Source organism: Lepidochelys olivacea, assembly GCF_965140295.1.
Source record: "Lepidochelys olivacea isolate rLepOli2 genome assembly, chromosome: 4".
In the NCBI taxonomy this organism is placed as follows: domain Eukaryota; kingdom Metazoa; phylum Chordata; order Testudines; family Cheloniidae; genus Lepidochelys; species Lepidochelys olivacea.
This window is the reverse complement of record NC_140414.1, coordinates 19,077,546-19,104,934: the sequence shown is the minus strand read 5'-3', so window position 1 is coordinate 19,104,934 and position 27,389 is coordinate 19,077,546. Positions and strand designations below refer to the sequence as shown.

The 27,389-nt window shown below is 42.0% G+C and overlaps 1 protein-coding gene across 7 annotated transcripts in view; it reads left to right on the top strand.

The window, feature by feature from the left end:
- The window catches only part of SLC4A4 (solute carrier family 4 member 4), a 260,588-nt gene that overhangs the window by 26,256 nt on the left and 206,943 nt on the right, over window positions 1-27,389 (top strand). For all 7 annotated transcript variants that reach the window (XM_084625777.1, XM_084625779.1, XM_084625778.1 and 4 more), the window contains exons 2-3: window positions 1,902-1,975; window positions 20,115-20,294. In XM_084625777.1, coding sequence (XP_084481903.1) covers window positions 1,903-1,975; window positions 20,115-20,294 — 253 coding nt within the window. In that variant the 5' untranslated portion in view covers window position 1,902. The remainder of the gene's footprint in view (window positions 1-1,901; window positions 1,976-20,114; window positions 20,295-27,389) is intronic.

Here is a 27,389-nt window from a genome sequence, read left to right as displayed (position 1 = left end):
AATGCTAGCTTGTAGAGAATGTTAAATCTTATCTCATCGTGCAGCGGAACAGCAGCTTGTAAAATGGTACGATGTTCATACATTGTAAAATCATAGGAATTTATTCTCCAGAACAGACTTCTGGTTACCTGCTACATTCAGTATGTGAGGAAACCATCAGACTATACTAACTAGAGATTGGGCCCTGTGCTGCAAAGTTCAGAATTGGATCCGAACTTTGTGGGTGCCAGGGTCTGGGGTGTTGGATTGGGCTCATCTCTAGAATTAAACATGTCAGATGGTGCTCTAGTAATTATTGTTCTACAGTAATCCAGAAGAAACAAATGCACTGTGGGTGTTCACTTATTGGTTTTGAATCTGGCCCCCTCTCCTCTGCCCCTCCCCCTATAAGAAATATTCGTGAATCGTGCTGTGCGAAGTGAGCTTTTCTTAATTGGAAACTAATAGCTAAAGGCTACAATAATGTGGATGCTACTAACAGTCCAAGATGGAGGAAAACCCAACTGTTGATGGGAGAATTGCTGGTAAACTGTTAGCTGGAAAATGGAGAGACAAGGGGGAATTATGAAGCTTATTGGCTTATAAAATTCTTGGAATGGTTTTTGCTCTGAGAAAGCTTGACATCAAGATTACTCTGAGCTCTTGAAGAGCTAAATCAATTTACTGGTAGCTGCTATTGCTTTTAGAGCACCCTTTTGCGGGGCATGATTAGAAGACCTGATAATGTGTTAGTATGTTTTCCAGGGATTCTCCCACTTTGGGCTGGCCCTCTCAGCCTTTGCAGGAAAGGGTGCAATGTTTTATTTCCCAAATGCACCTGTCTTTCACAGTCAGTAGAAAACTTTAGGCCACAGTTCTGCAGCATTACACCCTCTGAAAAGCCTCGTTGACTTCAGTGTTGCTTGCAGTGTGTAAATTAAGAATGTGTATTTGACAATTATCACTGAATGGTTTCCCTATCCTAAGAATGGTAAAGGTTGACAAATGTTTACTTATCTATATTAAATATGATTAAAGTATTAGTATAGTATGTTACAGGCTTCCTTTAATTTTGACTGTAACTCTTGATATTTGCTAGTCAGAAGTAGGTTTACAAACACTCGCTTGGGAAGTTTCAGCAATCTTATTTAGTGGTGAAATTGTATAGTGAAAATCACGTTTAATGCAACAGGAGGGCTTCCTGGCATTGTTATAAAATTAGGAACAAATTGAGAGGTGAGGGGAGAAGGAAAGGGGGAGAGAAATGAAAGAGAGAAATTTAGAAAATCAGTACATGAATGAATGGCTGGCACACGCACACACGACTGCTGTGATGGCCTGACTTGCTGTAGCTTGGTCTCTGGATAATCCTCAGATGTCAGATTTCCTTAAGGCCAACATGTGACACAAAGCTTGCCTCTCCACAGAGAAGTGTGCTTTGCTGGTATTAAGAGGCTAGCTGATGCCTCATCTCTCATCGTGCATGAGAATGTGTGTGTCTGTCTGTATGCATTGTGTGTGTCTGTGTGTGTAGGTGGTTCTACAGGCAGTGTGTTTTAGAAGAGCTTTTAAGTGAAACCGGATTTCCACAAGCTATTGGCTAGTGTATAGACACACCAAACTACTATGGGCGTCTTTTTTTAAAGAAGAGACTCCTAGCTGGGATTGCCTTTCTCATACCTGCCACCCCTGATGCCCTCTCAAGGTTAGAATTCGAGCTACATGGGACCAGCTTAATACCAAGCGCCATTCAAAAGGAGCTCCTGCATGAAGGAACAGCAGACACGGAAAGAAGAGCAACTGCACCCACCGAATAACATGAACAATAGTTTGCAGGTTAACCTGCCCAAGAGTTGGGGTGGTTCAAATAGTTCACTGCAGGAGAAGTCTGAGCACTCTTTTTTTCTTTTCTATTACTACAGAATGGAGGATGAGGCAGTGCTGGACAGAGGGGCTTCCTTCCTTAAGCATGTATGTGACGACGAAGAAGTGGAAGGTAAGAGATCTGTATTTCTTAGGTTAATGTGTCTCTTTAAAATGTATATATTAGAGCAAAACAAATGGCCACAGGCAGATTCAGTGAAAAGGGATCGTTATTTTTCTGAACAACGAATCATAAAAACGATCGAAATGTTGGCAGGCAGAATTAGCATGGTCCTGACTTTTTACACCTAAGGAGTCTTGTTTTCAAAGTGAGAGTTAATACGCTGCTGGCATTCTTTCTTTATTTCCAAAATAACATTCACGTGCCTCCACAGAATAACCCTGAGATGCTGTGTGGTGTTTGGTGTGTTTTTTCGTTTTTTTTTTTTTATAATATGAATGCATTTTGCAGCACTTGTGAATCAGTATTGCACCTTGTATGGCATACGTTGGCAGGGATCACAAATGGAGGAGACCCTTGCACAAAATGATCCCAGCTGAGTCCGTATCGAATGCTGGCTCCTGGGCACCAGACTCAGGACACTAAGAGGATCATTTTCTGTGGGATTCTTTCAGCTTAGAAGAAATACAGGCCATGACTTTCTGTGAGAAAAGGGACTTTTTTAACTAGGCCAAGAGTTGCCCCATATTTAAAGAAATGAACAAGAGTGTCTGAAATTTTTTGTTTGCATAAACTAAATATATTTGTGTAACTCCCCCAAAGTATGAAAATAGTTTTGGAAAATATCTGCCAAATACAGTGATTGGGTCTCTGAATGCAACTATCAAGCTTCCAGCAATTCAAAACAATCATTTAAATGAAAAATAGCTTGGAAACTGCAAGGTATGAGAAGCACAGAGTTTTGTTTCCTCAACTAATGTCAGCTGTGCTCTATAGGTATAAAAATCACCCTATTGGTTTTAACTAGACCACTTACTGTCCATAGGGGTTGGAGTGAGGAGGTCTCCTGTTAGAGGAGACTGACCCCAGGGGTGTGAAAGCTTTGGCACAGAACGTAAACATGTAATTTTTTCTTTAAAAATTTCTCCATATTTTAAAGCCTAAAATGGGGACAATCCCTGTAACTGCAGGTGGAAACAAGGTAAATAAAACCTGCCGTCTGGCCCCCGATAATAAATCACAGTTATAGCTGTGAGGAGTAGAGCAGCAAAAAGGTCATGCCAATCACCTAAAGATGCATTAAAAATGGAAGGGTTTTGGGTGGTTGTTAAGACTATGATTTTCTATCTGACCCTTAATAATCTTTCCAGGAAATCCATTTGCGAATATCCAAATTTGATCTATCATTAAAGAATCACAGTCCAATTGTTATCACCTTGCTGGGGGCAGGGAGTAAGAGGAGGTGAAAAGAGATGAAGTATCTATATTATTCCTCAGCACAGGAGGCTGGGAACTGTAATTCCATGTCTGAGTCTTTTGATAGACTCAGAGTTTGGGTTGTATAACTAACTCCTTTGTTCTCGTTAATGGCAGTGCCAAGGTACTAGAGGAAAACTTCGTAAACACCCCCAGATAACTAGTTAAGGAAGCTAGCACATGGACATTTTTGAATACTTGCAGTGTTGTATCGGAAGAGGAACAGGTGTGCTAATGTGAAAAGACTTCAAGTTGCCACTTTGACTTTCTGCTGTTCTTTGGGGCATGGGTCGTCTTCGTACGTGCTTTGACAGCACTGGGCACATTTTGGGCACTTTGCCCAAATAATTATTCGTGTAGTGTTGGCCTTTTGTATACGTTGCATTTGCCTAACCAAGAATGCACCACACAGGCATGTGCCTAACCTACTTGTAACTGTAACACTGGTGGGAATTATATGAGAGCATATGCCCCTATGACATGTCCCCAGACTTGGAAGATAATTTAAGACATCTGTGTGCAGCTGGCCATTTCCTGCTTATTGTCATGGTGAAGTTATCATTTCACTTCTGATGTTTATGGGTAAATGCTACCTGCCTACCTTGCATGAATATCAAAAGGGCATAAGTAATAACTACAACACATTTTTGTTATGAAGAGGTGCTTTGTTGGCGGCTGGCCGACATTGTATAGAGATGCTCGGAAATATGGCTCAGCATAGTTTACTGAGGTTACTTCCTGATTCCATTTCAGAGAATGGGAAAATGTAAGTATTATTGTGAGAATGAGGAACAAACAGAGCTCCAGGGTCAAGTTTTTTGAAAAAGAAAAGCAGCCCCATTTATCTACAGCACTGTACATTCCTTTCTTAAAAGGTAGTGACGTATTCCTAAAATTCCACTAAATTAGGAATCTAAATAGGTGTGACACACAGAATACTTAATAACCTGGTTTGGAACAAGGGAAAAAGTAAAGCTCCACCTTATCCCTTGTGATAAGATCTTGCCTCTCTAACTCCCCTCAAGCCAGTAGTAGCTCTGACTTCATAGTGGGGCGGAGGGTACTTGATTTCAAGTTTGGCAACTCAGTTAAACCTGTAAAGGAGGAGGGGCACTCTGACAGGGTTCAGGTATGTAGGGGAATGTGGCCTGCATTTCCAGAAGTTTTCCCCCACCCTGTATCCATCTACTTTAATAAGTTAGGGGTACCATGGATGTGGATGCTGTATTGGAACCCGACTAGAATAGAATTCTCTGTTGCACTGGAAATTTATGTCTGTGGATCTCATCAATGTTAAGGGGAGTTACCTACATAAACATCTGTACACATGACTCAGAGAAACATGTGGAACTTAATTAGGGACTTTGCAACAAGAGAAACTTTAATAAAAAACCTCCCAACCCCTAAAACCATTTGCCATTTTTGCTAAACCCTTTTTTCTTTTGCTTGCCCCTGCTGTGATGTCTGTGGATTTGTGTTATCACACATTTGGGGGAAAAAGTTGTGTAATGTCATAAAATGGTACCCTTAATTTTGCTTCACTCAAAACGTCACTCATTTTGCAGTAACAAAGACTTTGTGAATTACTGATGTATTTATTTTTTATATAGTATAAATGAACAAGTGGAAATTAAAAATATAAGCAAGGAATAATCCACCACAGAATGTACTTTGCTGATTTGTTTTGGTAATTTAGTTTAGTTTAAATTGGACAACAGCAGAGGGAGCTGCATTTTTGTCTCTTCAAAACTGCCACAGACTTTGATTTTGCTGTTGCAGAATTAGGAGTGGTTACTTAAATTATAAGCTCTTTGGGGCAGGAACTGTCTTTTTTGTTTTCTTTTCTATCTGTAGAGCGCCTAGCACGGTGGCGGAGCCCCAGATATGGGCAAGGCCCTCAGTGCTACCACAGTACAAATAGCAAATCATAATAGTGGTTTGGATTTCGATTCTGGTTTTTATGTGAACCTTCAAATGTTGAGAGGGTTCAGATAAAAGATTTCCATTTCGGCTCCTCTCTAGTTTTAATTCTCCGTTATGCTTTGTATACTATTAAATATGCTGTGTACAGCTCGGATAAGCTCTCAAGTCTTGATTCAATACAAATGCAGTAGGACTTGTCTTAAAGTGCTCTGCTAGGAGGTTCCTTGCCATGATACCACCTTTCTAACATTTGATAGCTTGACGCTAGTAAATCTACCAGCATGTTTACCATCTGTCTTTTTTCAACTTATGGCTATCTTCTTTATCTGTAGGCAAGATGTCATTCTAGTCGGCTGCAAATAGCCTTTTCTCTGTTGGCAGGGTAGTTGGCAGACTTCAGTGTTATCTTAAAATGTGCTGGTTTCGTGTATGACATCAGTGCTTTCTCACTTCCACTGCTGTGATGCTTTTAATGTCTTATTTGAAGGGCTCTGATTTAAAAGCTTGGGTCAAAATTTGGATGATTGTAAAATGATTTTATTTAAAATGGTGCTTGTCCGAATGTGCATTTTAAAAAGAACTATCAGGGTTTTCCGTTCCGCCTTTAAAAAAAAAAAAAAGTACACCTTTGGGAAGTGTCATAGAGTTTAGGGCCAGAATGGACCACCAGATCATCTAATCTGACCTCCTGAATAGCACAGGCCACCCGCACGTTAAACACTGAAAGTCCTTTGAGGATGAAAAGGCATTGTATAAGTGCTGAGTGGCCTTTCTTTTAAAGGAATATTAAATTCTCCAGTGACAGAGCCTAGTAGTACAAATTATTTTACATCAAATCTGAGGAAAGTGTTTTGTAATATCATAATGGTAATGACATGGCTCTTTTAACCCTTGTTTTTAAGGGAGAAGATAGGAATTGCTGATTTCCTTAATTAAAGGCAAGGACCAAACACTCAGCCAGCATTAAATACACTTAATATGGTATTAAATGATCAATTTAAAAACAATCCATCTCTGTGCAAAAGTGACACGAATGAGATGCGCACCTGCTCTCCAACTTGGCGACTAACCAAACTTGGCTGAAGGCCATGCTAGTTGAAATGGTGACAGTCAAACTGAGGCATTGTGCCCCTTGTCTGCTGGTGTGAATAAGCGTTCCAAGTGGAGGGCTTTGGATGTACTAATGGAGGCAAAACCAGAGCGCCAGGCCTGCCAAGGGAGCTGCCTGCACAGACTCCAGCTTGAGAGGCAAATTTGCTGGGACTGTGCAGGCTGATCCCTTTTCAGGATCAGGGCCCATACTGTTTAGCTGTATGCGTAATAATATACATTTACTGTGTGTCGAGCAGGGGTACTCAATCTTTTTCTTTGTGTTTCCTCCCCTGCAACATGCTATAAAAACTCCACGGCCCACCTGTACTGCCACAACTGGTTTTCTACATATAAAAGCCAGGGCCGGCGTTAGGGTTTAGCAAGCAGGGCCATTGCCTGGGGCCTTGCAAAGCTACCTTGCTCAGGCTTCAGGTTTAGCCCCAGGTGGCCTGGCTCAGGGTTCTGGGCTTCAGCCCCGCACAGAGGGGCTTTGATTTTCTGCCTTGGGCCCTAGTGAATCCAACACTGGTCCTGCTTGGTGGAACCCCTGAAACCTGCTTGTGGCCTCCCAGGGGGTGCCAGACCCCTGGTTGAGAACCGCTGGTGTATGGGACCGTGCTATGGTCAGCTTACCCCATCAGGTTAAGTGTCTGCTGCCTCAGTTTCTCTCTGAGAAGTACATGTAGACTTGTGGTTGATGTCACATCCCCTTCTTTGGCTCTGATTTGCTAAGAAAACATAACAGTTCAAACATAACTGACAGTACAAATCTACCAGCCCTGTCCCCAGGGTCTGGAGTTTCTTCCCCAAACCATTTCCTAGCTGAGACTTGTTCTGCTCCCACTTGGCTAGTATTGATTCCACTGGCCCTGGGCTCTCCTCTTTCTGTGTGAATAGACGCTCTCTTACAATAAATACTGCACCCCAGCTGTTCTCATGGGACCCCGGTCATTTGACTCAGCTGCAGGCCAGCACCTGGAAACAGGACACTGGGACATACGCGTACCCAGGAACCATGGGTAACATTTGCTTAGCGGGATCTCAAATTGCTCTATGGGGATTTTGCAAACTCTTTCTGTTGGAATCCCTTCCCCCCTTGCTGGCATGTCTGCCTCTGGGGTGAGACACAGCAGCTCTTCATTAGTGCCCTACAACACTACATGACCGCTTAGGACAGAAAATGAGTATATAAAATTTGCCGGTCTCTGCTGTGCATGATACCGCATCCCTTTCTGAATTCCTTCAGGTTATTTTTAAACAAAAAACCTAAAATGCATATAAAGGTCAGACTAAATGATCACAATGGTCTCTTCTGGTCTTGGACTCTGAATCTAGGAAAACTTAAAATATGGCAAGGAGGTCCAGTCATGGCTGTGGAATTTCTAATGGAAGACGGAGTTGTATTTTAGTGACTTTTCATTTGGTTCACTGCCATCTGGGCTCACTTTTTATTTCCTTCTCATTAATGATATAGAAATAAATACTGAGAAGTCACCTAAGCCAATAACTGCTAAAGGCAAAGAAAGACCAATTAAAACTGATAATCTGTGCAATAAATCAAAACCTATAGAAACGAAGTGAAGCTATTCTTAATTATACTTGATAAGTGACAAAACTTATCAAATAAATAAAACAAAAAAGCCTCCTGGGAAGCGAAAGGTAAAAATTAACAGACAATTGACAGACTGAATGAATAGAGCTGAGTAAATGAATGGAATTTTTAATCTCAAAAAGTAGAAACGATCCCAAGAAGAGTTTCCTAGTCAGAAAATTAGAACCCTGTGAGGAGTGGACGCTATGGAACTGGTCAGGTGACCTATGGAATGCTGGGGAGTTTCCATGAGAGGAGAGAATAGTAAGAGGAAAGAGAGGTTAGTGTATAAGATAACAAAGGGTATAGAGAGAAGGCCCAGTGGGTGCTTCTGTTTAACCATTCCTCGTGACGCAAGAATGAGAGGGCAAGTAGAGCAAAGACAGATGGAAAGGAGAGGCCGAGCCTGAGAGGTCAAGGTTGGAGGTGGAGAAGAGTGAGAGGAACAGAAGTAGAATTGGCCTAGTGGATAAAGTCAGATTTTAGGACCAATCCTGGTTTCTTGCTTGACTTTCCCTGTTTGTGTGTTCACTGGCCATTGGGAAAGAATCTTACTCTTCATTGGTCTAAGGAAAAAAGAAATATTCATTGCTTTGATCTATGGGCCTGTAAGCAGCAAAGCTGGGCTTACTCTGGTGAGTGCTGCCAGGGCTGCCTTGTAACTCAGTGGCGCTAATATGGCAGGGGTGGCCAACCTTAGCTTGAGAAGGAGCCAGAATTTACCAGTGTACGTTGCCAAAGAGCCATGGTAATATGCTCCCCAGCAGCTCTTCTCCCCCAACCCCCCATTCCCAGCGCCTCCTGCCCACCAGCAGCCCCGCTGATCAGCGCCTCCCTCTCCCTCACCGCACCTCCTGATCAGCTGTTTCGTGGCATGCAGGAACGAGGGCACGGCAGGCTCAGGGGAGGGGGTGGGAAGGGGTGGAGTGAGGGCAGGGCCTGGGGCAGAGCCAGGGGTTGAGCAGTGAGCACCCCCTGGCACATTGGAAAGTTGGTGCCTGTACCAGGAGCCGCACGTTAACTTCTGAAGAGCCGCATGTGGCTCCGGAGCCCCAGGTTGGCCACCCCTGTAATATGGGCTCTTTGTGTTCTAGAATTCTCTTTACGATTGCTAGGGGGTGTCTGTTCCCTTCACACGGGTCCAGTGCTATTCCAAGACTTTTTGGACAATATTGTGAGTGTATTTTGGACAGTATTGAGAGGCAGTGTAAAGGGACTTTAAAATGAGCACACTTCATATTTATGCTCAGTTGAAGGCCCCTTTACAGTGACAGATCAGAGTAAAGTGGCCTTGGTATAAAATGAGAATCAGACTATTGAGGGTACATCTACACTGCAAAAAAAAACCAAAAAAAAAAAAACCCAACAACTCTGTAGCAGTGAGTCTTGGAGTCCAGTTCAACTGACTTGGGCTCACACAACGGGGCTAGAATAACACTGTATACGTTCCTGCTTGGGCCGGAGCCTGGGCACTGAAACCTGGCAAGGGGCGGGGACCTCAGGGCCCAGGCTCCAGCCTGAGTGGGAATGTCTACACTACTACTTTTAGCCCCATAGCATGAGTCCCAGAAGCCCTAGTCAGTTGACCCAGACTCAGACTCGCTGCCATGAGTGAGATGTTTTTTGTGCAGTGTAGGCATGCCCTTAAAAACCACTCTAATTTAATAGAGGCCCATCAGCGTGGAGGGTGGACATGGGGATAAATGCAGGCCCTGTATCAAGGAGTCTGACCTTGGAGTACTCCAGAATGTAGGTGAAATCTCCCTTTTAAAAGAAAACTGCATCCTCAATATAGTAAACCATAATTGTATACCCAGAAGCAGTGTGCCATTAGGATGTACTAGTGATGTACAGTAATACTGCAGAATTAGGTGCATAAGGGCTTTTATACCTTCTCTGAGGCACCCAGCATTTGCCAAAATCGGCGGCAGGGTACTGGACTAGGTGGATCCTTCGTCTGTTCTGGTCTGTCATTTCGTGTGTCCATCTTTCTGTTATATCCCTATAGGCATTTTCTGTACCTTTTTTCTTGATCATCCAGTGTACTTTTCCCAACACTCATGCCCCTACGTGCGCTAGCAGTGGCTTTCAATGATGTGCGCTAGCAGTGGCTTTCAATGATAGTGACTCACATTTCAGTCTCTAAAGCACGGGGGTGTGTGCCTTGGAATTTAGGTGGTTAGTTTCACTGACAAACACTTCTGTTGCTCGTGCATGCATGCGTGCTGCAGCTATGCTATGACATGCAGGAGGCAGCTTCAGATCTCCCAGTCCTGACCACTTGTGCTTAAGTTGTGGGTAGCAGAGTTCTTGTGATGCCTCAATTGATATGCCAAACACCTGAGCAGGCACTGAAATAAATGCTGGCAATTTACTCTAAGTGTCATGGGGACAAACACTTCTTTTTTTTTTTTTTTTTTTTTTGAGGCGGTGAGATAGAGGCAAGTTTAAGTTAAACAAATTATGTATTAATTATGACTCTCTACAATAATAACCAATGCCCTGGTTTTCTCCCTAATCACAGGAATTATTAGTGCATATAATGGGGAGGAAAGACTATCTCCTCTAGACTTAATGGCATGCAGTTCATCAACAGCATAAGTCTCCTGTCCTCCAACACAGCTGAGTGCAACATACTTGCAAAATTTGTCCTTCCTACTCAGACAATTAGAAGAACTAGGGTCAAAATTTTCAAACTTTTATGCCTAAGGAAGGGGCTTAATATATTCCGAAGGGATGAATACTGAAAGCTCCCACTGAAGTCAATGGGATCCATAGGGCTCGGCAGCTGTGGAAAATCAAGCCACTTATTTATACCTAAATATGGCTCCTATCTGCATATATGCATCTATAATACCAAACACAGTTTAATATTGGGTCTATCTGCTTTGATGATTTCCATACTCTGAAAAAGACAATTCAAGCCAAGGTTTTCAAAAGCAATACATTATTTTGGATGCACCACTTGAGACACCTTAAGGGAGTCTGATTTTTAAAGGATGTGTGTGAAAATCCGGTGTCTCAAAAAACAAACAAACCAGAGGCACTCAAAATCAGTTTTCATTTCTGGAAACCTTGGACTAACACTTTGTATAGCATTTTATAATGTATGTAAGCTGCTCTTTCAGAAGTCATCCTCTCCTTTGATTAGGATCCAAGTGGCGTTGACCTGATTAGATCAGCTCATGGCATGGCAGGTTCTGTAGGTTGTGTAACCTCTCACACTTGAAGAGTCAGAAAAGCTGCTTACAGGTTTGTGGGTAAGCGTCTAACAATAGATTATAAAAACCTCAGGTTGAATACCCAAAACATGCTCGTTGTTTTCTGTCTTAACGATGTTGATCAGTTTATCATTTGCCAGCTATAGACATTTATCTGTCACACAGAAACTACACTCAGTTATGTGAGTGTCTTTCCCAGATTCCACTGCACACATTCCCTTTCTTTTGTAGATCAATCCTGCATCTTTTGGTTGCTTATATCCGCTCTTTCATTTAAATGTTCAGGTTTGTGTATGTTCTTTTAAGATGCCTGATGAAGAATGCACTTTTTATTTTTTAGTTTAAGTTCTTCTCACTTCTTAAATATTGATTTTACTTTCAGTGTGATGCCTCCCTACTTGAAAGGGATTGTAGGTGTCAAGGGACAGCACTAAACCACCTCTACAATAAGCTTCAGAAAAGCTGTTAAATCTTCTTAGGAATTTTTCAGTTTAACACAATGGTGATCAATAGGTATGGAGTGAGGGAGGGAAAAATCATGCTTTTGGAATTGAGAAAGCTTGAGATTCAGACATCTCCTCTATTCTACACTCATCCGATGAAGTGAGCTGTAGCTCACGAAAGCTTATGCTCAAATAAATTGGTTAGTCTCTAAGGTGCCACTAGTATTCCTTTTCTTCATCCTATTCAAGTGCCTTTCAGCACAAGCTGACTACAGTGTCATTACACGTGAACCTTTAAGGACTGTAGAGATCGTTTTTATATGAAGATTAAATTGACCTTTGGAAGACCCACAAGTTCCAGTGACCTGATGAGACATTATCAAAAATTATTTCATTTATTTACATGTTGTTTTCCTCATCTGTGCCCTGCATTCATGCTGTTGTCATTATATTAAACATCCCATTGTTAATCTTAATAAAAAAAGCACGTAGAACCTTAGGTGGAGTTCAGCTAGTGTGTAACTGACTGGGGGAAGGTATTATGCTTCAAGAAATGTTGTAGTTGTTTGACAAAATGGGGCTTTAGAATAGCAAATTAGAAGTGTTGAAAAGTACCTTTTCCCCCTCGCCCCTTTAAATGTTTAGATATGTCTGAGCACATAATGGAGAATGGGGGCACAGGGCACTCAAGGTGCCTCATTTGAGTTGTAGTTTAATTACATGTTTATCAGACAAAAATTCATTTTATTTATTTATTTATTTTTTCCTGAAATGTGGAAAATTATCTTAATTCTGTCATTCCCTAACTTTTGAGTGCTTGACTTTGTAACCTGAACATTCTTTTACCATCAGTGGGTGGTTGTTGTTGTGTGTGGTGGTGGTGGTGTTTGTTTTATATAGGTATAGATAGATAGTGGTGTCGCTGATCACTGGTGCCCTCTTGTATTATCAATAAGCCTGACAAATTTGTCAGCTTTTCTGCTGAGCCTCTACATCTGCTGCTTCAAACTTCATACACTCTCTAGTTTGCTATAGAGCCTGGGATCCTTCACCTCTTTTACATTTGAAATTTCAAACTGAAAGCATATGAGACTTGCAAAAAACTTCTAGGCCTGCGTATCCCTTTCTGATACCATTTTGAAAATGAAAGTGGTTAATAGAATTTCAGGAGGCTTTGCTGGGGGCAGATTGATGCACTGGGTGTGAAGGCAGGTCCCGAGAAGAATAATCTTACAACCAGGTGAAAATGACATGCTCCCCATACATATTATGCTGTTTTCCATACTGATTTAAATGCATGCATACTTAGGTATCTGCAAACAGTCTTAACCAGCTCTTTTTAAGATTAGCAAAGTGCTTTTTACTCATGGAGGGCTAGGTATGCACAACATTAGAATGTTTAAATCCAAACTGGGGTATTAGAGTGCAAAAAAGCATCTGAACAAGCTTCTTAGAACATTAAAAAAAGAAAAAAGCCTGTTTTCTTCCTCTGGTAACTTAAAAAAATCACCCTCAGACTGCTGTTCAACATGATAGAGTTAGACTCCTAGGTAATTTGTTGGTGCAAAATTATAATTAACCACTGAAAGTGGGGGCTTACAATGAAGCTCCCTACTGCAATGCTTGCAGTGGCCTTCAAGTTTATTACATCGTCATTCTGGCTGCTAGTGTGTGCTAACCCGCTGTAGTTGATGGAGTGAGTATAACTTCATGAAGGACCACGCAGAAAGAATAGAATTCCTCTCTTACTGCTCTATCTTTGCAAAAGTGTTAGCGAAAATTCATTAGACTGAAGTAAAGAAGTTACAGAGTGTCCAGATCGAGCCATGGAGTATAGTAATACTGCCCAATAATTAATCTAACCAGGAACACGTTAATAAATTAACTTGTCCTGGTGTGGCGTCTAGAGGTCCTGTTGTGCTGTGTGCAATCTCAGTAGACAAGACCGAGGATGGGAGGGGAAACAAAGACACATAGAAGTTAAGTGACTTAGCTAAGGTCAAACAGCAAGGTAGTGACAGAGCACAATTGAATCCAGGTCTCTGGACTCCCAGTCCATTTCCCTATCCACTGGACACGGTGCCTTCCATACATAGGAGCAAATGACTGAGGGGTGGCTTCCTGATGAATATCATGGCTCATCAGTAGCGCCAATGGGTGAAGAGTCCAGAGAACTACAGAGCTACAGTAAGGACCAAGATCTATCTCCAAGGTGAACACAGAGTTTCGTGGCTTCTGTAGGGGTCACACCCATGTACCTGAAGATACAACTTAACCCTGATGTGTTGAGGCACCACATAAAACCTAACTGAGCATTTGGAAACGTGAGCCTGGGCTCAGTGAATAACCTCGATTAATGTGTGGAACTCTAATATCAAAAGAAACAGCAGGTGTAGGGTGGGGACAGTATCCACAACAGAAAGGGCAGTAGTGACTCTTGACAAGGAAATCTTATTGCCCTGACCAGATGCGAAAGTCAGATATAAGAGGGCGAGGTGCTTCCCATGGTGCGTTAAAGCAACCTCCTTCTTTGAGACACTTTAATTCTGTGGTCAGCTTGATAATAGAAACACATCATAGTAAGCTTGTAGACTTAATACTTAAATATGCTGCCAACAGAACTAGACAATCTCTTTAATCCTTTTGATCACATGTGCACAGTGCAGATTTTGGTAATGTGAAACTTAAGTTGTGTATGCGCAGGCAAGCATCTGCATTACTTAGCTGCAGTTCCCCATTCTACAAGGGAGAGAAATGTTTAATGTCCCTTCCCCCCCGCCCCCCCCCCCCCAAGGGAGGTGGCTAAGTAAGAGATTTTCCTGTTCAATGTACTTGAAGGAAGTGGTTGGCATTTGTTTACATTGTTGTGAGTTCTGAGATAAACTTCTAGACTCTCCTCCCAGAGTGCCTGGCAGGAAGCAATTGACACACATTCTCAATGCACTATGTTTGAGACATTTCCTACTTGCTGGGATAATTTAGCTTTCCCATGAGAACCATTCAATGCAAATGGTTATGTCTGATAAATTTCACAAGATACATGTGCGGCATGTTAGCATGCTGCAACTTAAAGGAGGATAGGAAGAATGAAAATGTCTGCTTTAGTTCTCCTGATGGCCTAGGTATTACCCAGCAGTCAGTATGGTTTTTCTTCGACACCTGCGTCAGTCCAGATAAAGGTTTCTTCAGGAGCACAGAGTGCTGGAAGTAGGGGTTCTGCAGGTGTGGCAGCATCCCCTGGCTCAAAGTGGTTTCCATTATATACAGGGTTTACAATTTTCTTCAATGGCTTTCAGCACCCCTACTATAAAAATTTTTCTAATGCCACTGCGGGAGCACCCTACCCTTCGTCAAAATCTTTTTCTTGGAGAGGATAATATAGTTTGTTGTTCCATGCAACTGTCCCCCTGCCCTCATTTCCCCCAATAAAACTGTCAGCCTGTCCTAAGGATCTGATTAGGTTTTAGAAACTTCCAGTAGATCAGAGTTGTGTATTGATTTAAAGTATTATAGGTGGCGTGTGTGTTGATGCCTATCATTGAAGTTTGCCTACACATTTCCATTCTGAAGAGCCTTTTCCAGTTGCTTACCACTTTCTCCAACTTTTCTCTGTTGGGGCTGAAATTTTTGAAGATGGATTTTCTGTCCAGTGGTGATCGCGTGCGCGTTTGTGTGATTTTTTTGAGCAAAAATGGGTCAGCTGGTTTTGAGTGTGAAGAGAATAGAACGTGGATGAGAATGGTGAGAGGGACAGATGTTGCTCTTTTTTAAAATTTTCTTTTAGGAACTTTTTGTCACTTTTTTTTTTTTTTTTTTAACAGCTCTATCACCTTCGCAATTTGGGGTAGAAATTTGAGATTTGTGTGCTTTTCAGTGGTGAAAACCCATTCTATTCTACTGTGTTGTAATGGTTTGTTTAAAAACAGACATTGTCCGTGCAGACTGAGTTCTCTCCCTGCCTCTGACAATAACTGTTGATCTCCCGGCATTGCATTTGCACTGCACCTTTGTGCAGATAAGCAGTTTGAGTGGGTTCCTCAATGTCTGAAGGTGTGCACGGAATGAGGGTGCTTATTCTGATCGATGCAAAGTTTTGGAGTTGTGTAAGCAAGGTGACCAGGCTCTACAGCAGAGGTGGGCAAACTACGGCCTGTGGGCCACATCCGGCCCTCAGGACCATCCTGCCCAGCCCTTGAGCTCCCAGCTTGGGGAGCTAGCCCTCGGCCCCTCCCCCACTGCCCCCCCCCCCCCCCAGCCATGCAGCGCGGCTGCAAGCTCCTGCCGCTCTGAGCGGCATGGTAAGGGGGTTAGGGGGCAGGAGTCCCGGGGGGCGGACAGGGAGCAGGGGGCGGTTGGATGGGGCAGAGGTTCTGGGGGTGTGTGTGGTCAGGAAACAGGGAATAGGGGGTCTTGGATAGGGCATGAGAGGCCTGTAAGGGGGTGGGGGTGTGGATGGGGTCAGGAGGGTTGGATAGGGTGTGGGGACCCGGGGAGGGGGGCAGTTAGGGGTGGGGTGTCCTGGGAGGGGGCAATCAGGGGACAAGGAACAGGGAGTGGTTGGATGGAGCAGAGGTTTGGGGGGGAGGGGGCGGTTAGGGGACGGTGAACAGGGGGCATTGGATAGGGGGTGGGGTCCTGGGAGAGGGTGGTCAGGGGACAAGGAGCAGGGGGGTTGGATGGGTCAGGGGTTCTGAGGAGGGGGGCAGTCAGGGAGTGGGAGGGGGCAGATGGGAGGACAGGTTGTTTGGGGGGCACAGCCTTCCCTACGCAGCCCTCCAGAGTTTCGCACCCCAGTGTGGCCCTTGGGCCAAAAAGTTTGCCCACCGTTGCTCTACAGGTATCCATGCTTCAATGAGGCAGGACTACCCCCTTTTTTCATTTGATCCAACACAGCCTTTTCCTGCTGCCTTCCAAGTAGTCCCACACCATGGAACTTTTTGTTTGTTCTTTTGTTTTCTTTACTAATAACAACAAATAGAAAAAACCTTACCGAAAAACATGGAAAGAACATTAAGGCTGCCAGGATGCCAACATTCAGATAATCCAGTAACTCTTTTTTTTCTTGTGCGTATATGCATTGCAATACAGTCTTTAAAGGCATAGTTGCCTCCTACTTTTCTTGTAGGACTTCTGTTTCATTCACATTGTCATCCGATGGTTTTCGAAGTCAGTGAAAATCCCACTGAAGGAGTCAATGGGAGTCATCTGATCAGACCTGGAATGTGCAAGTTGGATGGTTCAGTGAATGAGATGGCGTCCTGTATGTCTGTCCCTGTATTTTGGCCTCAGCTTTATTTGAAATTTAGAGCAAAAGCCTAGGATAGATCTGGCTGTATATTTCTGTAACTGAGTGCATGTAGGCTCTTAGCGGATAAGATGGATGATGTGCAGTGAATGAGGCAGGGGTCCATGTGCTGAACAGTGAGGATAAAAATAAATATTGAACAGTTGCCCCATTCACTGTGCATTGTCCAACCCAGGCACACAAGGGGAAAGGTGGCTCTGTGCAGTGCGCCAGAACAAGGCTTGTGCACCACTTCAGGACTCTAGTGAAACTTAAATAATGCACAAGCCTTGTGCTATCTCTGTGCACAAGAGTGAATCTCACAGTGAATGAGGCAAGGTTCCTACAGAAATGTGTGTAATGTATGTGCACACAAGGGTAGAGTTCAGATTGCATGGACAACCTTACAGTTAGCATTACTTGTAAGCTCCATGTTGAAACGTTATTCTTTTAACGAGTATTGTTTTTTGGGATGCGTGTGTCTCAGCACACACGTTAATATAAAATTGACTCCTATGGTGCTAATCTGAATGTGTTGTACTCTTGTGGAATTACATTTCATGAAGTGTGAATTGAAACCATAGATTTGATCTGAGAAAATCTGCAAATTACATTAGGTTATCTATTGTTCTGGTTTATAGAACTGTACTCTGCATACAGTTTTTTGGCATGTAAATATAGATCCCCCACCCCCCGCGCGATTTCTGCGCAAGAAATCACCCTTTCCTCAATAGATACAACAATCATTCAACAAAAATCTCATCCCTTTTTTTACTGGTGCAATTTTGCTTTCGCGTTTTCATTTATTAAACAATAGCTTTTTAAAAACATTACCAGTGAAATAACTTTTTGCTCAGTTTGAGAGTTGTGAATTAGAAGTTAAAGCATCAAAGGATAAATTCTTCCTGATGTAAAATATTTTGGGGTGCAGTCTTTCCTGCATGACCAGTTATGCCGAGACTTACAACAGCTGGAGTTAGGGAAGGAACTCTGGCATGTGTCTCTGAAGAAAAACGTTGAGTATTTTAAGATGTTTTCTATAAAGCAGCAAAAATGGGCCAAATTAACACACACTTTTCACTTGGCCTTTTGTTTTTAGTTTTAGTTCCAAAAGACCCCATGTAAAGAACACAGAGAATCTCGTTCATGTAATCAGGCTGTATATGTTCATCCGATATTGTTACAACTAACATCCACAAAGTGGCAGGTTTCCCAGGACAGGTGTGTGCCGACTGGACTGTCCCCATCTACACAATCCAGGAAGATCTGGGTAGCTATCTGATGCTGGCTGAGTTCCAGGTGTTGGTCATCAAGAATTTCACATGGTGCCATGTGCTCTGGAATTTTCCAGCCCACAGGGGCCCGGGAGTCGGCTGAAGTGGCTAAGTTAATTATGCAGATGGGGCTAGGAATTCCCATTTCTATAGCAGAATCACTTTTTTTTTTTTTTAATGCATTCACAGCTTAAGTCATGTCAGTCCTACTCATGAATGAGATCGGAACCTCATCCACAGCAGAAGAGATTGCATGTGACCCATGTTGTGTGTGTGGTTGGGAAGTGCAGATGGATTTATTCATGTTACAGCTTGGTTGCAAATTTTATAAAAGCTAGTAGTGCAGAGAGGCCTAAAATTTAGGAGTCCTTGTCCACTCTAATGCTGAAGCTGCGTTAGGCCATGTGTACACAGGGACGCTCAGGAAAGTAAAGAGCAAATTAACTAGAGGTGTGAAGTTAACATACATTAGTTAAAGTGCATTAAACCATTGTGTGGATGTTCTCAATTCCAAAGTAAAGTGGCCTTAGTTTGCTATCGTTTAATTTTCCTTGAAGAATTTCTCTTTCTCCAACAGATGTCCCAGCTGAATCACTTAGGCTCCTGGGGTGAGAATTCTGGCCAAAATGCACACAAGTTGGAATTTCAAAGTTTGGGTTCCCACAGCAATTGCACCTCTGCCCACTTCTGCATAATCAGTATTTTTTTTCTTGCTGTATCTGTGGGTTAACTGCCAAGATTTAAAAGACTAAATAGATGGAAGTCAACTGAGATAGATGATGGCTATCGGAAACAATAACTGAATTTCTGAGTTTAAGGGAAAAGAACTGATCGAACTTTCAGATAAATACATTTGTTCTCACATGTGACTAGGATCACCTCTTCAGATAAACATACTTCAGTCAATGGTCGAACAAGTGTGTTTATCTGAAGCTCTGCAATGGTACATTGTAAAATGAGTGGATAAACCAAAGTTGTTCAAACATATCAAAGGCACTTGTCTTTATCAGGAATTGAATCCATGGCAGGTGTGTCTGAAGCTTTTAAAAATAAGATGGTTGAGTAATCAGAGTACACAAGAAATGTCTGAATAATTTCCTAAAGTGTAAAGAATCTCTTTATTCTGGGCTGGTGTTGGAGGGGCAAGGAACTTGGAAAATAAAGAATCAAGAACTTTTTATCTAACTCAAAAAATGGACAAGTAGAATTTTATTCCATTGCTTTAAAAAAGGGGGAAAAAAAAAGAGATGGGGAGTGAAGATCTTTATATTTGAGAACAAACATAAGCAATTTTAGGCCAAATTACAATTTTTTTTTAAAGTTTTGGAAAGTGTCAGATACTTAACAGACAGGAGCTTAAAAGAGAAGCCTCTTCTTTAACCGTAACACTGCTGCTGTGATGCAGTAAAATACATGTATCTTAGCGCTTTTCCCCCCCTCCAGATTTGGGCTATTACTTAGCATATTGGACACTGGTCCAGATGTTCAACTGGTGTAAATCATCATAGGTTGATGGATTTCAAGCTATGTTGGTTTGCACCAGATAAGTGTCTGGCCCAACAAGTGTATTTTTTTAATAAAAACAAATAGGTTCAAGGGGAGAGCTCTTTAAGAGTGAGACAGCAGAAATACTGAGATGATTTTTTTTTTTTTAAGCTGCTGCTTTGTATTTCTGTACTTTTGAAACGGATTCTCATGACTTTGAGGTCCATTTTAAAAAAAGAGAAATAGTCACAAATATGTAATAGCCAGCAGTGAGTCTACACTTGCATGTACTGTCAGTTGTGATTTCTTTTTTTAAACTACTTGACCATAAAAGAAATAACAAACAAACCAAACCCCACAACCAAAGGGGGATTTAAAAGCTGCTAATTAATGTTTGGGTAAAACAACAAGTTGACCCCCTGTTTAGGGATACTCCTACAATGAAATGTGATATAAACTAGACTTCTTGGTATTTCTGCAAATTGCATGGGATGCAAATTAATGCTCCTATTTTTCCATAGGCCATCACACCGTCTACATCGGGGTCCATGTGCCTAAGAGCTATCGGAGAAGGAGACGGCACAGAAGAAAACCTGGGCTAAAGGAGAAGAAGGAAAGAGAAAAAATCTCTGAGTACTACTCCGACAAATCCGATGCAGAAAATGCGGATGAGACGAGCAGCGGCATCCTTAAACCACTCAGTGAGTACTGTCGCTTTCTGGTATTCCTTGTGATACTCTATTGATGTGCAGTGCTCTTGTCCTGAGCATTGAGGGGGAATCTGGATCCCTGAAACAACATCGTCAGCATGTGTTTTATCAGTTGCCAGGGAATTGTTGTTTGGAAGGGACACCACCCACGCACCCCAGGTGAGCGCTTCATCTTTGTTCACCGTCGGGTGTCATTGTTGGGTTAGACACTGTCAGTGCAAGTTGTCAAAACCAAGCCAATGTGGTGTGTGAGGAGACAGCAAGCAATTTGAAATCTAATTACCTGTTCTGACTGATCCCCCTCCTCCTGCACACAGCATATGCACAGTCTCCCAGGGTACAAGGATAGTCACTTGCCCCGGGAGGATGGGGGGGTGTTAGCTAGAAAAAGAGCTAGCAGTGGGATAACAGAAGAACAAATCCCCCTGTCAGAAGCCATAAGAAATGTTTTGATGTGGAATTGCAGAATTGTATACCATGGTGCATGCAGGCATGCCTGCTTTAGTAATTAGCTGCTGTATATCAGTTGCTTCCCTCTAACTATTTATTGAATTGTCTTAAGAATAAGAGTTTTTTTATAAACAAAAGTTGGAATGAAAATGTAACTTTAGTTGTATGAATCAATTGTATACTGATAGATTGGGCATCTGATTTGGGATATTCCGCTCTGATCTGTTACGGCTGGGCTGGGGCTGGGAGTGTTAGAGATGAGACACCTGAATTGTCTAGTGGAGTATCTTCTCTTGAGTACCTTTCTAGGGGGCAGTCTGTGAAGCCTGATTCCCAGCCCCTTTAGCCATCTCCTCAACTGGCTGCAGGTTCATGATTCTGAATTTGGAAAAGTGGTTGCTTAAATAAGAGGCTGGGGGGTTAAAGAACAGGAAGAGAGAGATGGTGATAAACTGTTGAAAATGGTGTCACACTGCAGAGGTTTGGCGATATGGGAAGAATATAAGGTGATAGTCTGCACTATATCTGCCAACTTTCTTCACCTTGCCTTCCCAACCCTCTCCAGTCTCCAGATCATTCCCAAATAGATTGAACCCCACCAGTCCTAGTACAAAAACCTTTTGGCTACTGTTTTGCCATTGATACCTTCCACGATTTAAAAACTGGCCATTTATTTCTACTTTTTCTGTCTGACTGTTCCTGACCCATGGTTACCTTGACTCTCAGACTATGACTACTTTAGTAGTCTTTTGTTTAGGACTTTGTCAGAGGCCTTTTGAAAACCTAAGTAGCTGGTTCTCCTTTACCTGCTATTTCATTAACACATTCGACTGTGGTAGCAATTTTCAGAACAGACCAGTTGCTCTCCACAGTAGCGGGGAGAGGCAGCTGAAATTAACCCTACTGATAGGAATCCTCCACAATCAGATTCTCAGGCCCACAGTACTCCATTCTGTTACAGGTTCATAGGGTAATATTTTCCCCCCTCTCTTTCATGTTAAGAAGCGTTCAACTCAAGTTATGGTCTTTAGGTAAGCGTTCGTTGCAGTAGTTGACTAAGAATATTAGAATTAAAGAGCTTTGAGATTTTGAATAGTAATTTTATGGAGGTAGGTTAAGATAACGTGAACATGAAGTATTTCATTTAAAAAAAAAGGGCAGGTGGTGTAAGAGACTGAAGTAGATATTGGATCTCAATCACAAGGTAAGAGTAGAGAGTTTTGATATGGAGCACTGGAACAAAGGGGTGTACAGATGGGTATGCTGGGGTCAGAGAAGAAAGAAACTGGGGAATACAGAGCATGAATGTTTCCTCGGAATGGGAGAAATGTTGGAAATAAGACAGTGGAGCAGGAGGTATCTCTAAAAATTGTTAGAGTACAGAGAGTGGGAATTAGTATACCAGGTCTGATTTTCATTTACAGTAACACACCTTTACACTGCCAGATATCTACAAAGGGGTGCTGTAGTATAGAAGAGAATCAGGCTGTGTACTGACTTGCTTGATGCTTGTATGAAGCGAAATGTTGTCAGAAGAGGAAATAAATGCCTTGTGCACCGAAGTGAAAATAAAGTTACAAATCCACCGTGCATTTTGACACAGTTGAGCATAATTGTGTGTGTGTCTCTCTCTCTCTCTCTGTCTCTCTCTCTCTCTCAAAGAGGCCCAAGAATAGAATAGCAGGGGGTGATGCAGTTCACAGGATTAAGGGGCATTGGGACAGCCATACGGATGACACTTGCATAACACTGATTTGGATTGAGGCTGACTCTAACCAATTGTTATCCTTCACTGTAATAATACTAAAAATGGATTGTATTCACGCAGTTTGAAAGAGGTTGAGTGACTCAGACCTGGTGAATGTAGTGTAGCAAATACTGGATTTAAGATACCACTCCACAGATGCTTCATAGAGAATATGGTCTGTGTGTACATGTAATGAGAGAATAAAATTAAAACTTTTTTTTGGAAGCATTGTGGTCAATGCTCATGTATAATTTGATTGGTTAATGTTTGAGATGTGGTGCACTGGAGACTGAACTGAAGGATAAGTAAAGGAGTACTTGTGGCACCTTAGAGACTAACAAATTTATTTGAGCATAAGCTTTCGTGAGCTACAGCTCACTTCATCAGATGCATCTGAAGAAGTGAGCTGTAGCTCATGAAAGCTTATGCTCAAATAAATAGGTTAGTCTCTAAGGTGCCACAAGTCCTCCTTTTCTTTTTGCAGATACAGACTAACATGGCTGCTACTCTGAAACCTGAAGAATAAGTGAATCTTTTGTGTTGTGAGAAGATTTATTTTCAATGGAAACATTTAAAAATCACATTTTAAAATTAAAGAAACTCAAACTTCTTTCTTCTATTAAAGTAGATGAGGTTATTTAAAAAAAAAATCTGTTCTTTTGCTGCTTGCATTTCTCTAGTTTAGCTAATAAAATGGAAATGGCAGTGTAACGTATGTAGGTAGTTAGTTTGTAGTCATTTTCATGTTCAGGTTTCCAGGCACAAGCACAGTACTGCTTGAGTTTGAGTCACTATTTGTTAAAATAGTTTCCAAGAATTAATGGAAATATTTCTTAGAATCATATGTCTGGAAGCAACCTTGAGAGGCCATCTAGTCCAGTCTCCTGCAGACTTAATAATTTCCTGAACTGTCCCTGGTGGGCAGGTATCCAGTGCAGCCTTAAATATCCCCACTAAAGGTGATTCTATAACCTCCCTTGGCAGATGTCCTGAAATCTTGTCAGTTTGCGTTTGTGTGCAAATCTGCGTTGAATCACCAGGTCGGGTTGCTGTACCATGCTGATGAGCCCAGACAAAATATGTCAGTGGAGACAGGCAAGAGATTGAACAGGTCCATAAATGCAGACCTCTTCCAAGGGCACCTTGTTAATTTAGAACTGGTAGCATGGCACAGCTGGATTTGGGAACTGTATCTAGTAATCTTTTTATCTGTGTCCAGTTCTACAAACAACTCAAAATTTGTGTGATACAGAAACATACAGTCTTCAGTTCCTCCAGCCACAGGAGGATTGCGTAGAAAAGATTTTTGTTTGTATTATAAGTGCTATAGTGCTCATGAAAGGTGCCAATGTGATAGCTTTAGAGACTGAGGCTCCCTTTCCACAGAACTGGTACAGAATGGGCCTGATTAGTGTAAATTTTCCCCAGTGCAGTCTCATCAATGTGCCCCAGCTCTGCAGGAACTACTTTTAGAGATGGGAAGGCAAATCAGTCTCCATGCTGATTATTGCATCCTTAGCCTGTCTGCGCAGAATGTCAGTGAGGGTACCAATTGTGGCGTGGTTTCCTATCTGCCCAAACCTAGCCCAGGAACATCTTATTTCCAAAAATGATGACTTTCGCTAGCTACTGGCCTGAACCTCGTTTATATATATATATGACCTCAAAGAGAGAGATGTTACATATTAACATAACTTAAGTCTTTTTGGGCTATCCAGTCCCTGATATATACATATTTTAACATTTTGGGGGGAAAATGTAACACTGAGTACAGTTGTGTTAAACCAGCTTTCAACTTCCTCTTCCCGCTTCCCTCAAACACGCACGTGATAATTAGAATGAAGAAACAGCTTTACACTAAAACAACTGCGAAACTCTGAATTTAGATTTCTAAGATTTAAGTGCTACTGAAGCACTTAGCCACCAAAGGGACATTGAGACCACAATGGGAAATGCACAGCTGTAGGGTGGGAAGGTAAGTAATGATGTAACACTAATAGCAGAAGCAATATTGGGCAGAAATTTTAGGCTGCATCAGATCCATCAATCCAGGCTGACCCATTTAATGAAGAGAAGGAATGAATCCTGAATGGGTGGTGGTAGAGAAGCTGATGGCTTTGTTGCCTGGAGCAAGCTTGACAATGCTAGTCCGTCTTTCTGGATGCATAAAAATCTCAAGCCAATTCTGCCCTCTGAAGTAATTGAGGCTAATTGTCTCTGCGTGCAGCTGAGGGTAGAATGTTGCAAAGAACAAGATAAGGAAGGAATTGCTTGGGTAGAGTACTGGTCCCGACCACCCTACACTTCTCCACTAGAAGTGTTTGAAGACTTTTCTGGGAGGAGGTGCATCTCTGCTTATGCTTTCCTTTTTTCTTCTTAGTGGAGCGATAGTCTGATTGTTCTGTGGTTTCAGTTGTCACTTTGATATTTGTTTGAGATGGAAAAGGCCACTGAAATTCTCCCTCTGGCTGAGTGCCCTGGGAATAGGGAGTATGAATGAGCTACATGTAAAAGCCACAAGCCAAATTGTGATGACGATATATCTCTCTTTATTTTGAGGCTCTGACATCGTAGGCTTTCCGAACAGAAATGTTCTGAATGTGATATGTAAACTATAGATGAAGAGAGTGACTTTAGTGACTGACAGCTTTGGCAGAAAGTAGAGTAGAAAGTTTAAAAGATTTCTCAGTGATGAAAATTCTTACCTCTGTTGTTTGGTTTGTCTCTGGTTGACAGTATTTGAAAACCAGTAAAACAATCCATCTGGATTGATAGATGTGAATTTCATATACACTATTTATGTAATATTTGGTCCCATCTTGTAAAGGTCACTTGGGACTACCACGTGCAGAGGGGAGAGATCATCCTGAAATATGCAACACTTTGCAAAACATTGTAGAAAGTTTTGCTGTCTCATAGTATTGAAGGATGGAGGTTAGTATTCTTGCAAGCTATTCAGGACAGAAGTGATCTTTTTTTATATAGCGCATGAGATAATAAAACTCTAATCTCAGATAGACATTACTGTAATACAGAAAATAAGTATAGAATGTTATGCAGATAAATATGTAGAGTAAAACTGGAAACTGTCTTCTTCAGGATGATTTTAAAGCAAGATGTTTATTTCTGTGGTCTTACCATGCCTAAAGAATGAGAAATCAAGATTAAAAAAACCTCTGATATATATATATTTGGTGTGTGTGGCAGGAATTAAATTCTCCTACTTTGATGCATATTGCTGGCTATATCCCCCAGCACCAAGAAGCTAATGAGGGGAGCATGGCTTGGTTTTTTGTATGAACACTTTGAGCCTGATTCTGCATTGCTCTGCACATTGTGGGGTTGTACACTGACTCCCTACCATTTTGATCTGGTAAGATTTTATAGCCACTCCATGCTGTTATAAATGGCTATACAAAGCACAGGACACATGGGAATCTGAGCCCGAGTTCAGTGTGTATACAGGGAAAGTGACAGGCAAATGGATTGAGAACATTGATGCAACAACAAACTTTTTTCCTCCCTGAAACACAGATTTTCGTGGACCATCTCTCCTTAACACCCCCACATGGCAATTTTACACCTTGCTTATGAAAACCACAGCATGGTTACATGAAAATATAATTTTGGAACAGTGTTCATGAAACAAGATGTAAATAAATTTGCTTTTAGTGATATGATCCAGCTGGCTGTTTACATGTCCTCCTCCCATTATGTACACATGCGTGTCCCTCTCCCCCCCCCCCCCCCCCCACATCCCTTCCCGGAAGTAGGACTATATCTATATAAGGGACCAAGATGGGATTTTCAGGGATCTCTTTGTTTTTTGCGTGGGTGTGAGCTGAGTATATTGGTTTCAACCCAAAAGTCACTCAACCTAAAGTCTTGTTGTCACGTTATATGCTTTGCCCACTGCCTTTGTGTTAAAACCAAAGGCAGGCGTGAAAATGTTGACACTCGTGCAGGGCACTCAGGTTCTGGCCTGTAAGGCTTCAAAGCTCTTTTTGACCCCAAGTTCGTGTTTTTAAATTGAGGGGGGCGAGAGAGGGATCATGAAATTTTAACACTATTTAATTTTGACCGCAAATCGGCCAATTTTTCTAAAACTGTAGTATGATGCCTTCTGCCCTATGCTTTGCTAATGGTTAATGCTGATCATTTCCTGGTGCCCTATTACTCCCATTGCAGAAGATAATGAAGTGCAAAGAGCCAGCCCTGACTCAGCAACTTACTTGGTGCCTGACTTCAACGATTTGACTAGTCCCCCTGAAGTCAGTGGAGCTACTCATGGAATGTGACTAAATACCTTGTGAAGCTGGAGCCTCTGCTTCTGTCAGATCAATTTAGAAGATGTTTTTGTGATAATATGGAATGAAGTTCACCCTCTACATATCTGCCACACCGTGAACTTTTAAATAGAACAGTGAGCTATATTCAAGAGTTGGGGTGAATCCTCTTCCACCATAAATACCCAATATGAAGCCTTATATTTTATTGGAAGCCACTTACAAATCTGTGTGATTGCATACCTATCATCCTATTCCTGTTAGCACTTGTTCTGATATTATTCCTCTATTAAATGAGGTAACGAAATCTCAGCAGTGGACTTCACAGAGGTGGGGAAACTGGGCACTCACATCTACATGAGCACATCTCTACATGTAGATGTGTGGTCACCAAGCAAACATGAATAAACTTGACTTTCAGTTTGGTTATGAATGTTCCCTGGGAATCAAGTTTCTTTTTAACCCTACCAAATTAGATTGGCAGTTTATGAAAAATCTTGCTCTGGTTTTTCTCATGACATGCTATAGGCAGTAGCACCTGGGCTTCTCTTGTCAACCCTCAGAAAATGTCCAAGAACTCCTTTTGCAGTATGAAGATAAACA